General features: G+C 44.8%; 1 protein-coding gene across 3 annotated transcripts in view; it reads right to left on the reverse strand.

Annotated features, from left to right (window-relative positions):
- smap1 (small ArfGAP 1) overlaps positions 1 to 11,159 on the reverse strand; it is a 225,258-nt gene extending 214,099 nt beyond the window's left edge. For all 3 annotated transcript variants that reach the window (XM_072558021.1, XM_072558012.1, XM_072558002.1), the window contains exon 1: positions 10,849 to 11,159. In XM_072558021.1, the coding sequence (XP_072414122.1) occupies positions 10,849 to 10,966 (118 nt within the window). In that variant the 5' untranslated portion in view covers positions 10,967 to 11,159. The remainder of the gene's footprint in view (positions 1 to 10,848) is intronic.
- Positions 11,160 to 13,905: the final 2,746 nt, after the last annotated feature.

Below are 13,905 nucleotides of genomic sequence, written 5' to 3' on the forward strand. Positions count from 1 at the left end.
TAGCACTGCTGCCTCATAGCACCAGGGACCCTGGTTCGATTCCCGGCTCGGGCGACTGTTGGTGCGGAGTTTGCACATTCTCTCAGTATCTGCATGGGTTTCTTCTGGTTTCCTCTCATAGTCCAAAGATGTGCAGATCAAGTATATGGCCATGCTAAATTGCCCATGGCTTTAGGTGCATTAGTCAGAGGGAAATGGGTCTGGGTGGGTTGCTCTTCGGAGGGTCGGTGTGGACTTGATGGGCCAAATGGCCTGTTTCCATACTGTAGGGAATCTAATCTAACATTCGGAAAGTTAACATCACCCATGATAAGCTTGTTATCTCTGCACCTTCCCAGTTCGACTAGTCCATGGGTGCTGATTTTTTTGTAAGAAACGTGTGATGACAGAAGCTGGGGGTCCCCCTGTACAATGGGTTGCAACATGCCCTTGACATAGCCAGAGAGGATCTTATACAGGGTCTCACTGCCTGATACGATGGGATGTCCAGGTGTATTGGCTTTATGTATCTTCAGAAGGTAGTAGGAGTCCCCAACGCAAGAAGTACATGGGATGAGAGATAAGGGAACTCTGAAAGATTGGATCAAAAGTCTTGATCAATGTGTTAAGCTCACAGGTGTGTTCTTTGGTCAGATCAGCTGGTAGGTGCCTATAGTGTTCCTGGTTGTTCAGTTGTCGAGACACTTCCTTGAAGTAGTCTGTTCTACTCTCAATGATGATAGCTCCTCCTTTATGTGCTGGTTTGATGGCAACGTTGTGATCGATTTTGAGAGCATGCATGGTGTTGCCTTGTGATCGGGTGATGTTTTGCTCTACCTTGTGGGTGCAGCTAATGAATATGGCATTTACACACTTTCTGAAGGGTTGAGCATACACATCAAGGTCAGGGCAGCAGCCGCCCGGGAGGGTTCCAAATCAACTCCTTTGATCACTCCACTACGGATCTCTCTGATGACTGTTCCAATTCATTGCTTAGTTCATTGGAATCACTGCTGACATCTTGGAAGAATTCCCGAAGTATCATTTGTCTGATGAATTCCTCCACTTCTGCTACAAGTCCCAATTTGGTGGTGGGACAGACAGTGTGTCCTTGACTGAAAACTTTAATCTCTTCAGGTTGAAGGGTGGGCTCCAATAAGTTGATGATCAATTTCCTCGTGGTGATAACGTTTTCAACTGTGGTGCTAGGGAGGCTTAGCTACTGGTGGTGGTGATGCCAAGTCTGGCTCAAGACTGAGATACAGACAGACTCTAACCTCACACCTTTAATGCATTGTCTGAGCTGAGATGTAACTTCTTTTTGTAAAACCTTAAGTTTCTTGAGAATGTGACTTGAAAGTAGCTCGGAGATTTACATATTAGTGAACTGAAACCTGCAACGTAGGTCTGTTCAATATATCATTTCAGCTGCATATCACTAATTTTTAAAATATAAATTCTACGTCTTATGGTTCTGCTCCACAACTACCTAATGAAGGTGCAGTGCTCCGAAAGCTCGTGCTTCCAAAGAAACCTGTTGGACTATAACCTCTGTGTTGAGAGAGTTTTAACTTTGTCCACCCCAATCCAACATTAGCCCCTCCACATGTCTTATAAGGCCAGCCCATCTCTGGGATAATTCTTGTAAATCTGCTCTGGATCCTCGCAAGGTCAGAACATACATTCTTAGATACAGGGCCCAATCAAAATATTCCAAATGCTGAATCCCCAGACCCAGCATCAGGATTACACTCCTGCTCTTGTAATCTAGCCCTCTTGAAATGACCACTAAAACTGCACTTGCTTTCGAACTGCCAATTGAACCTGCATGCAAACCTTAAGAGACTTCTAAACTAGTACTCACAAGTCCCTTTGTGTTTCAGACTGTTAATGCCTTTCCTTGTTTAGGAAGAATAGAGGTGTAGATGATTATCTAAAAAAGTGCATAACCTCATACTTGTCCATACCGCATTCTATCTGCCCCCTTCTTTGCCCACTGTCCTAGTATGTCCAAGTCTTTCTGCAGCCTCTCTGCCTCCTCTATACCATCTGTACCACCCACCCTGTGTGTCAACTGTGAGCTTAACAACAATGCCCTCGGTTCCTTCATTGGGATCATTAACATATGACATGAATAGCATGGTCCCGATAAAGACCCCTGCAGAACTCCACTAGTCACCTGCTGCCATCCTGGAAAATACCTCTTTGCCCCTACTCTCAGTTTTTCACCAGTCAGCTAATCCTTTAATTATGCCAGAATTTCACCCTCAACACCAAGGGCTCTTATCTTCTTTAGCAGCCTCCCATAAAGCACCTTGTCAAAAGGCTTGCTGGAATTCCAAACATATCATGACCAATGGTTCTTTGGCTAATTTGCTCACTTACCTGCTCAAATAATTTTTATAGATATGTCAGGTATGACCTCCCTCTTGACAAAGCATTGCTGACAGCTATAGTTTACTATGCACTTCGAAGTATTCTGCAATTCCCATCCTTAATAACTGACTTTAAAATCTTACCAATGACAAAGCTAGGTTAACTGGCTTATAATTTCCCATCTGCTTTCTTCCTCCCTGCCATCTTAAACAGGAGTGTTACATTGGCCAACTTCCAGTCATCTGGGATCCACCGCAACTCCAGTGATTCTAGAAAGATCACCCCCTCCACAGCTATCTGCTTCATAGTCCTGTGTTGCCGTCCATCCAGTCTGGATGATTAATACATCTTAAGATCTTTCGGGTTCCCCAGCACCTTCTCCTTAGTGTTGACCACTAAACTCACCTCTAGCATGGGTCAAACCTGTGCTTAACGAATAATAAAAAAAGGCTGAAGATCATTCTGTACCCTGTTGTTGCAATGCTGCCAACACTGAAGGCTGAGTTCCCAAGTATATCCAAGATCATTGATTGAGATATTAATGTATCAAGGATATGGGGCAGTGAGGGAAATAGAACTGAGGTAAAGTTAGTCATGATCTAATTAGAGTCATATGGAATGTTAGCCCTTATTTCAAAAGGGTTGAAAAAAGTGTGGTGCTGGAAAAGCACAGCAAACCAGGCAGAATCTGAGGAGCAGGAGAATTAACATTTCGGGCATAAGCCCTTCTTCAGGAATGAGGCTGGTTTGCCAAGCAGGCAGAGATGAAAGGTTTGGGGGGGGGGGGGGGGGGGGGTGCACTGGGAATACGATAGGTGGAAGCAGGTGAGGGTGATAGGCTGGAGAGGGGGTGGGGGCAGAGGGGTCGGGAAGAAGATTGCAGGTCAAGAGGGTGGTGCTGAATCCGGGGTTTGGCTTTAAAAGGGAATGGATCAGCGTGGACTTGCTGGGCCAAATTGCCTGTATCCACACTGTAGGAATTCTACAATTAAGTCCTGCCCCGATTTGCCTTTTCAAAATGCAGCCCTTCACTTTCACCTAAACTCCATCTGCCACTCCCTTGGCCCACTGGCCTGTCTGATCAAGGTCCCGGTGTATCCTGAGGTAAATGTCTTTGCTGTCATCTGCAAACTTACTAACCACATCTCCTACGTTCACATCCAAATCATTTATATAAATGACAAAAAGCAGTGGACCCACCACAAACCCCTGTAGCACACCACTAGTCACAAGCAACCCTCCACCACCACCACCCTGTCTTCTACCTTTGAGCCAGCTCTGTATCCAAGTGACTAGTTCACCTTATGTTCCATGTGATCTAAACTTAGTAACCAGTCTATCCTGATGAACCTTGTCAAATGCCTTACTGAAATATAGTTAGACCATTCTTCCCATTCCAAACCACTTCATTACTATATTTCAAATCATGTGAAACATGACTCCCCACACACAATATACTCATTCAGGTACCTTTTAAAATGTTGCAATTGTACAAGTCTCCACCATTTCCTCTGGCAGCTCATTCCATACACGTACTACCTTCTGCATGAAAAAGTTGCCCCTTAGGTCTCTTGGCGGCAACGGTGGGATTCCAAAATATATGGAGCTTCTACGTGGACTGAGTAAGTGATCATCTGAATGTCGGTTGAGAGAGACAGGCAGACGCACGTGGTAATATTTACCTTGATCTCTCTCCTTAACCTACCATTCACTCGACCCTTCTTCCCGAGACTCTGTAATGACAGAGTTACAGAGCACTTGCACAACACCGAGTTTGCTTTCAGAAACATAAGTTCTTGGAATGGGAGGTTAGAGTCTACCTGGAAAGGGAAGTTTGAGTCCTCAGAATCCTAAGTTCACTGGAAAGGGAGGTGAGAGAACCCCTGGAGTTCAGAGAGTGCTCTAATAGTGAGGTTTGACACTTCAGGGCGTAGTGCATCAGATAACTACTGCGTCTGTCTCAATTACCTTGCCTTAGGCCAGTTGTTAAAAAAGGGAAATCCCTCGTGTGAAAGTCACAACCCTGAAGTGGGTGTGGAGACTGAGGACACTGGACTAGAAAATAGAAAAAGGTAAAGTTAGGAAGTTGAGACTTTAAAAATGGGACAAACATTCCTATTACAGGTTTTTAATGCAACAGTCTTATTTGCATAAGTCTAGTCAGGACTCTTGATGAGCTTTGTTATTGTAGCTTAAAGAATAAACTGTTGATATCTGACAGCAGATAGGAAATTCACATGGAAAAGGTTATTGATTACGACATAGTGGGTCAATCAAGACCCAGATTTGTTACCGAAATATTAAGTGATATCTCTTTGCTAGTTTAAGCTTCAGTTGTCTGCGCTCACTGTAGATGGTCATAATTTGAAGATGCTCATAACACCGGTCAAACTTGCAAGGGTTGAAGCTGTTGAAAAATGCAAGAGAAGGCCATGGTAAAGACTTCGGCCATTTTTTTAAAACCCAAGAATGATACAACAGAATTTTATCTTTATTCAGGGAATAAGGAGTGAATTGGCAGAATATTTGTAATTACAAGGAACTGGCTTTATTTAGCAGGGAGTATAGGGATGAAACCCAAAATCCTTTTATGTAACTATTTTGCCCTATTTTAATAAGGATAGCCTACAAAACACATTGAATTGATATGTAATAGGGCAGATTTTGTTTTTACATTAAATGTTATGGCAACATTAGGTCCTTTTTAAAATTATCGAACATGTAACCTTAAAACAAATTGATTGAGGGCTTTGAGCCCCTGATTTGTTTAAAATTCTACAATGCCTTTTTCAAAAGAAAATTGTCTCAATGGTCATGCTTTAGCCAGATGAGAGTATTGTATTAAAATATCTTTGCTGTCTTAAAAATGCAGAATGTTCACAAAAAGAAACGCGCATTTTGAGTTTTATGTTTTCTTAAGATTTTAGAACATTGGAACTTGAGGCTGAGCTGTTTCAGTTCTGTCAATTGTTGTTAAGACTTCATTGGCCCCCTTCATATTGCAAATTCAAAGAATGTTGATCTCTAGCAAAGTTGCACAGTTACTGGTCTGTAACCAATACAATTCCAACTTTTATTTGGGAAGTTAAATTTACAATGTCAGTTTGGCAACAATCACACATTCTAATTAAAAACACTGATCATGAAACTTAAAAAAACTTAGGACATTTTGTCATTAATGTCAGGCCTTTGAACTATATCTGAAGTTAGATTTAGTATGAATATATGTGGCAGTGGGTTATTGCTTGCTTTAACAAACATATTTTAATATATTCTGTATTTGTATCCCACGAATATTTGGGATTTAAATCTGAACTGAAATTGCCTCTTCAATGGCTAAAGCACAGGAAATATTTTGTTGTTTTCTTGCTGTTCCAGATTTTTGAAATACTTTTCATGACAGCTTTCACATTAGCCAAGTATTAATTTGCTAAAGGAAAATAATTTTTGAATCATCTGAATAGGGTCCTGAGTTATTTGATTTTAGGACCACTGATTGTTGTTTATAAGTGACTGAATTGTATAGGTAGTACAATTTTGAAGTTTATGGATTGTATAAAACTTGATAATGTCATAAATAGTAACAGACTTCAAGACAACTGAGAATGTTGAAATAGGCAGACACAATTTAGTGTAGTTAAATGTGTGACTATCTTCATACTGTTACTCACTTTTGCAAGGAAGGAATGAGAGGAAATGCAAGGATACTTTCAGCAGCTAACATCTTCTCTAGAGTTTCTGATTCACAGGTAAAGCACTCATTGGACCATCACCTACCCCTCCAAAACCCGATCCAACGGATTCAATCAGCTCCCCAGTCACGAGCATGAAAAGGGAAGAACTTAACAATCGTGAAAAGGAGGTCATATGCTTTTTGTCAGTGGCGTTCTGATGGATATCAAATCTTGTGAGCTTTACCTTCTCTTCCAATCATTTAAGGGATACGAAAGTTCACTGATCAAGCTAACATCAACACAGCCAGTTGGCTTTGTTACGTTTGACACCAGAGCAGAAGAAGAATGCTGCGTTCACCTGGACCTGCTGCTGCAGCTGCCGCACTTCACACACAGATACACTGGTATCCTTCATCTGAAGCAGCTCCACAAGGATGAAAGTCTCGTCAGCTTTATTAAGTATTTAACATGTCTTATCCAAGGATTCAGATTTCTCCGTGGAGTGATGGGCAAGGACAGATTGGACTTTGTTTTCAGGTTGAAGTTTACTGAAGGAGATAGTGGATAATTTGCTTGTTTCCACGCAACTTGGTGGTTGAGTGGTCACTAAGGACTGTGGATTTAAGAACTATACTAGTGAACGCGTTTTCCACGTGGGAAGTTCCTGGGGATCCTATCTACTACATGGGTCAGCAATTTTTGTTGTTATAACCATTGTATGTTGTGTGTCAATAACTTGCTGTCAGATGTTTATGAATAAGCCTTTTAGTTGGTTATCATGCAATGATAAGGAGGGAATGAGATGTTGAAAGGTTAATTTGTTCTGCTGATATGTAAGAAATTGGATGCCCTGAGTGGTGCGTGTTTCTGTTTTGCAGGCAGGATGTGACAACCCAAATCACACGCTGCTTTCAGGAATCACACTACATTGTTTTTGGGTGGCATCTGACTATGGCGGAGTGGCTGGGGGTTGACTTGTGCAAATTACTGACTGTGTTGTCAAGTCTTATATAAAGAAAGAACTGGCCCCTTTGCTCAGAGAGCTTTGCTTGACACGCTACAAATGTATTGCAAAGAGTGTTGTAAGTGATCCTACAAAAGGCCTGTACTTGCTTAATAAATTTTGGCTGTTCACAGAAATTGGTGTATTGCAGCAGCAAGTCTATAAGAATCTCAAAAAATAAACCCAACACTAGCGTCCCACAAGGTTTTACAGTACAGCTGATCTGGTCCTGGGGATTTATCCAACTTTACGCATTTTAAGACATCCAGCACCACCTCCTCTAATAGAGATTTTTCAAGATGTCACCATCTATTCCCCACATTCTATATCTTCCATGTCTTTCTCAACAGTAAATACTGATGCTAATTACTCATTTAGTATCTCCCCCATCTACTGCAGTTCCACACAGACAGCCTTGCTGAACTTTACGGTGGCCTATTCTCTCTTGTCCTGAATGCATTTGTAGAATCTCTTTGGCCTTTCCTCAAGCATATTTGCCAAAACTCTCATTTCCCCTTTTTACTCTCCTGATTTCCCACTTAAGTATACTTCAATTTCCTTTCTAATCTTCTAGGATTCACTCAATCCCTACTCTCTATACCTGACATAGGCTTCCTTCTTTTTCTTGAGCAAAACCTCAATTTCCCTAGTCATTCAGCATTTTCCACATCCACCCTTCATCCTAACAGGAACATGCTGTCTCTGGACTCTCATTATCTCATTTTTGAACACTTTCCATTTCCAGCCATCTCTTTACTGGTGAACATCGGTCCCCATTCAACTTATGAAAATTCTTGCCAGATACTGCCAAAATTGGTCTTCCTCCAATTTAGAACTTCAACTTTTAGATCTGGGCTATCCTTTTCCATCACTATTTTAAAACTAATAGAATTATGGTCACTGGCCCCAAAGTGCTCCCCCACTGACACCTCAGTCATTTGCCCAGCCACATTCCCCAAAACTAGGTCAAGTTTTGCACCTTCTCTAGTAGGTACATTCACATAGTGAATCATAATATTTTCTTGTGCACACTTAAATTCCCCCACATTCAAGGCCTTAACACTACAGAGTCCTAGTCTATGGTTGGAAAATTGTAATCCCCTACCATTACCACACTATTATTCTCACAGAAAACGGAGATCTACTTACAAATCTGTTTCTCCATTTCCTGTTGACTATTGGGGGATCTACAGTACAATCCCAATAAGCTGATCATCCCTTTATTTCTCAGTTCTACCCAAATAAATCCCCTGGACATTTTGCCAGGAATATCCTAAGTAAGCCATAATATTTTCCCAAATCAAAAATGCCATTCTCCTCCTCTCTTAACCCCCTTTCTATAGCATCCATACCCTGGGACATTAATTTGCCTGTATTGTCCATCCCTGAGTTACATCTCTGTAATTGCTATGATTTCCCAGTCCTATATTCCCAACTGTGCCAGAGTTCATCTGCCTTATCTATTAGGACTTTTAACTAAAACTGCATTTATTTTAATACATCAGTCTTACCTAGTCATTGGCATTACATCCACAAGCTTCCATTTCCTCCACCACAAACGCTCAGCAGCAGCAGTACGTACTATGTACAAGACACACTGCAGAAATTCACCGAAGACTAAAAGAGCACCTTCCAAACTCAAAACCACTTTCTTTCGGAAGGAGAAGGACAGCAGATACTTGGGAAAACCACTATCTGCAAGCTCCTCACCATCCTGACTTGGAAATAAATTACCATTCTGTCACCGTCACTGTGTCAAAATCCTAGAATTTCCTCCGTAAAGGTACATGAGTCTACCTTCAATGCACAAAGTACAGCAGTTCAACAACCAAACTCACCTCCACATTCAAAAGCTATGGTGCGGGAAAAGCACGCCTCCATATTCTCAAGGACAACCAGCGACAGGCACAAAAATGCTGGCTAGCCAGTGACATCCATGTACCATGAGTGAATGAAGAGAAAACAAATTCCTCCCCAAGTTGGCTACAGCTTATTTTATTAATTGCTGACATGTCAGCATCACTGTCAAGGTCAGTATTTGTTGCCATTCCCAATACCTGTATTCCTTGAAAGCTCTCAGAGCAAAACACGTGAAGTAATTACCATCAACAGTACCTTTATGTGGTTATTGCCATCTTAGAAATCTCCCAACTATAATTCTTGACATGAAATGTGCACAGCTGTAAGAGGTTTACTTTCACATATACACAGAAAGAGCACAGATTAGCACAAGGAATATTGACAACTATGACTTTCCTTTTAAGAAACCCACAACTTATGGTAATCAAAATTCACTCAATGAAACTTTCAAACATCACTGTCAATACCGTATGCATATCAACATATAATCAAAATTGCCTACAAAATCAAGCCACAGGTATATACTGCAAGAATGTAATATATTACACATTCAATCGCTTTTTACAAAGGGCACTTGTAATAAATATGTACTTAATCTATTTGGATTCATCACTTTATAAATTCAAAGCATAAATAAATTCAACGGCTGAAACAGGATTCTTTCTCCTAGTTAGGAATGTAATACATGTCCCTTCAGATTACTTTACAACTAATTTCAACTCCCCCTCCCACTCTGCAGAGGACATGGAGGTCCTGGGCCTCCTTCACCACCGCTCCCTCACCACCAGATGACTGAAGGAAGAACGCCTCATCTTCTGCCTTGGAACACTTCAACCCCAGGGCATCAATGTGGACTTCAACAGTTTCCTCATTTCCCCTTCCCCCACCTCACCCTAGTTCCAAACTTCCAGCTCAGCACTGTTCCCATGACTTGTCCTATCTGCCTATCTTCTTTTCCACCTATCCACTCCACCCTCCTCCTTGACCTATCACCTTCATCCCCTCTCCCACTCACCTACTGTACTCTATGCTACTTTCTCCCCACCCCCACCTCCTCTAGCTTATCTCTCCACCCTTCAGGCTCTCTGTCTTTCTTCCTGATGAAGGGCTTTTGGCCGAAACGTCGATTTTACTGCTCCTCGGATGCTGCCTGAGCTGCTATGCTCTTCCAGCACTACTAATCCAGAATCTGGTTTCCAGCATCTGCAGTCATTTTTAGATTAGGTAAAACACTCAGCCCATGAGCCAAAACCAAGTCAACTCAGGACATATCCACAGCAGAATACAGAATCCACTAGGTACAAAAGAACTATTTCAAAAGGGGAAGGAAATATCTCTAATTAAAAATTGATACTCAATTACTTTTAGCAAAAATTCAACATTTTCATAGTACCTGTAACAGAAAATTCTAACCATATTAAGTGTACAATTTCAAGCTCATAACTAAACTTGCAAGATTAACCGCACAGACCGACATACACAGCAAGCCCCAATTGTTTCACATAATTTATCAGGCACATTTAGAATGGATTTCGGTCTTAGGTACTACTACCAATACCGCACTAAGAGTCCGAGAGCGCATGTAACATGCAGAGCATTACGCACCTTTATACATCCAATGATGGCTCAAATATTCCCACTCCCTCGAGTAAACCGCGCTAAAGATTTTACCAGCTTCACTGGCGACTTCTCAATGTTATTTGCAGTAGTTATCGTTGATGCTAACCCAGAACATGCAGAATCTTTAGGTGATTTTATGACGGGGATGCAGGGTCAGCGGGGACGAGTGAAATGCAAAGTCTCCAAGTCACAGGTTTTAACTAAGACCCAACCCAGCCGAGATGCGACAGTGACTGGAGCGCGAGTAGGCTCAGCAGTGCCCTTCAGATGGAATCGCGGATCAACGGGGCCGGTCCCAACAACCCCATCCCCATTTCTCGCCATGCAATCCCGTACCTTTGGCCTCGCAATCGGCGCAGTACTTATTGTCCTCCTCCCGGAGTAGTTTGGACAGGATGGCCTGATGCTGTTCGTTCTGCTTCTGGGATTTCTCCCGTTCCGAGCGAGTGCTCATGGTACCGGATCTAGCTCCTTTTCTGTGGGGTTTGTTGAACCTCTCCCTTACCGGGCTCGGGGTTTGAACTGCCGTCCCCCCGGGACAGCTCTTGAATATGGAGTGTCTGTCTTCTCCTCCCTCACTGATTGATTGAGTGTGTGTCTGTCTCTCTTGACCCCACTCCTCCACACACCCTCCTGCCTCTCTTTGCCCCACCCCCCCCCCCCAATCCTTCCCTAATGTCTCTCACTCCCTCCCGTCTCTCTCTCACACTCACTGCCTTCCGCTGCCTCTCACAGACCCGTCCATCCTGTGTGTCCCCCAATATGGCCGCCGCCGACCGGAAGCAGTCAGGGGTGAGACCGCCTCACTCGGTAACAGTGCGCTCAGAGCGCCCCCTGTTTCCGTTCGTGCGACATCGACACCTCAACCGGCAAAATGATCCCCTCCGGAAAAACGGATGATGACAAGCAGATGTCAAACAATATTATTACTCAGACCCTTCACTCGCGTCCGGTTTCAAGGAAAACAACGATTCGGGCGATTCTAGTTAGATTTTGCTGATAGTAGGGAGGGAAGCCGGCTTCTCGCCAAGACCGGGAGTTCCGGGACGATTTACCTCCTCGGGAATGTATCTCGCCGCAGAGGGGAAGCGCCAAGTCCGTGTACCCGGAGAATGACGTGATGAATTACCAGGTCATTCGCTGGGCGAGCAGCTGCAGGAAAAGGTGCATTGAACGGTGTTACTCGACAGTGCACTGGACAACAATATCATTATGGGTTTAGATCAGAGTGGTGCTGGAAAAGCACAGCAGGTCAGGCAGCATCCGAGCAGCAGGAAAAGCGACGTTTCGGGCAAAAAGCCCTTCATCAGGAATAAAGACAGGGAGCCTCCAGGGTGGAGAGATAAATGAGAGGGGAGGGGGGTGGGGAGAAAGAAGCATAGAGTACAATAGGTGAGTGGGGGTGGGGATGGGGATGGAGGTGATAGGTCAGAGGGGAGGGTGGAGCGGACAGGTGGGAAGGGAGGTTGGCAGGTAGGACAGATCATGAGGACAGTGCTGAGCTGGAAGGTTGGAACTGGGGTGGGGGGGGGAATGAGGAAACTGGTGAAGTCCACATTGATGCCCTGGGGTTGAAGTGTTCTGAGGCAGAAGATGAGGCGTTCTTCTTCCAGGCGTCGAGTGGTAAGGGAGCGGCGGTGAAGGAGGCCCAGGACCTGCATGTCCTCAGCAGAGTGGGAAGGGGAGTTGAAATGTTGGGCCACGGGGCGGTGTGGTTGATTGGTGCAGTGTCCTGAAGATGTTCCCTGAAGTGCTCTGCTAGGAGGCGTCCAGTCTCCCCAATGTAGAGGAGACCACATCAGGAGCAACAGATACAATAAATGACATTGGTGGATGTGCAGGTGAAACTTTGATGTATGTGGAGGCTCCTTTGGGGCCTTGGATAGTGGTGAGGGAGGAGGTGTGGGCGCTAACAACACATTCAGCCACTTCTGCCCCCTCTACTGCCGTGTTTACCACCACTTCTGCCCCCACCAACGCCACTCACCTGCATTCTGCTGACACTTCCCCCACTGACACCATCCCTGCCCCCCAGAACCCTGAGGGGAACACCACCCCTGCTCATGACTCCACCCCCATCCCCCCTACCACCAAACCCACTCCAGTTACAGGCTCCGCCCCCACTTCCAGCTCCACAACTACACCAGGTCCTAGCTCCCAGCCCTGCCAAGTTTTCACCATCCCCCCAGACCTTCCCCTCACTGAGGACGAACGATCAGTCCTTACATTTATTCCCCTCCCTCCACTCATCAATGAATTTAATACGCATCATGACATCAAACACTTCTTCCGCCGACTCCGAGCTTACTTTTACAATCAAGACTCCCACCCACCCTCTGAGGACCCCTTCACTCGCCTCCAACACACACCATCCACCTGGACACCCCACGATGGCCTATTACCCACCCTTGACCTCTTCGTTTCCAACTGCTGCTGAGACATTAACCGCCTCAAACTGTCTACCCCCCTCTCCCACTCCAACCTCTCACCCTCACAATGTGCAGCCCTCCACTCCACTCACCATCAAACCAGCAGATAAAGGGGGTGCAGTGGTAGTTTCGTGCACTGACCTCTACACCGCTGAAGCCACCTCTTCCTACTGCCCCCTCGACCATGACCTTACCCCCAACACCAAAACATCATCTCCCAGACGATACAGAACCTCATCACCTCCGAGATCTCCCAGCCACAGATTCCAACCTCATAGTCTGGGAACCCCGCACCATCCGATTCTACCTCCTTCCCAAGATCCACAAGCCTGACCACCCCGGTCGACCCACTGTCTCAGCCTGCTACTGCCCCACCAAACTCCTCTCCACCTACCTCGATACTGACCTGTCCTATCCCCCCCTAGTCCAGGAACTCCCCACATTCGTTCAAGACACCACCCATGCCCTCCACTTCCTCCGAGACTTCCGTTTCCCTGGCCTCCAACGCCTCATCTTCACCATGGATATCCAATCCCTCTACACCTCCATCCACCAGGACCAGGGCCTCCAAGCCCTCTGTTTCTTCCTCTCTCGACATCTCCAACGGTACCATTCCACTGACACTCATTCATTTGGCTGGACTGGTCTTCACCCTTAACAATTTCTCCTTCGAATCCTCCCACTTCCTCCAGACCAAAGGGGTAACCATGGGCACACGTATGGTCTCCAGCTTTGCCTGTCTCTTTGTTGGCTACGTAGAACAGTCCATCTTCCGTAGTTACACCGGCACCACTTCCCACCTCTTCCTCTGCTACATTGATGACTCCATCGGCACCACCTCGTGCTCCTGTGAGGAGGTTGAGCAGTTCATCAACTTCACCAATACATTCCACCCCGACCTTAAATTCACCTGGACCATCTCTGACACCTCCCTCCCCTTTCTGGACCTCTCCACCTCCATTAA

The sequence above is a fragment of the Chiloscyllium punctatum genome, chromosome 3 (assembly GCF_047496795.1).
Source record: "Chiloscyllium punctatum isolate Juve2018m chromosome 3, sChiPun1.3, whole genome shotgun sequence".
Taxonomy (NCBI): Eukaryota; Metazoa; Chordata; class Chondrichthyes; order Orectolobiformes; family Hemiscylliidae; genus Chiloscyllium; species Chiloscyllium punctatum.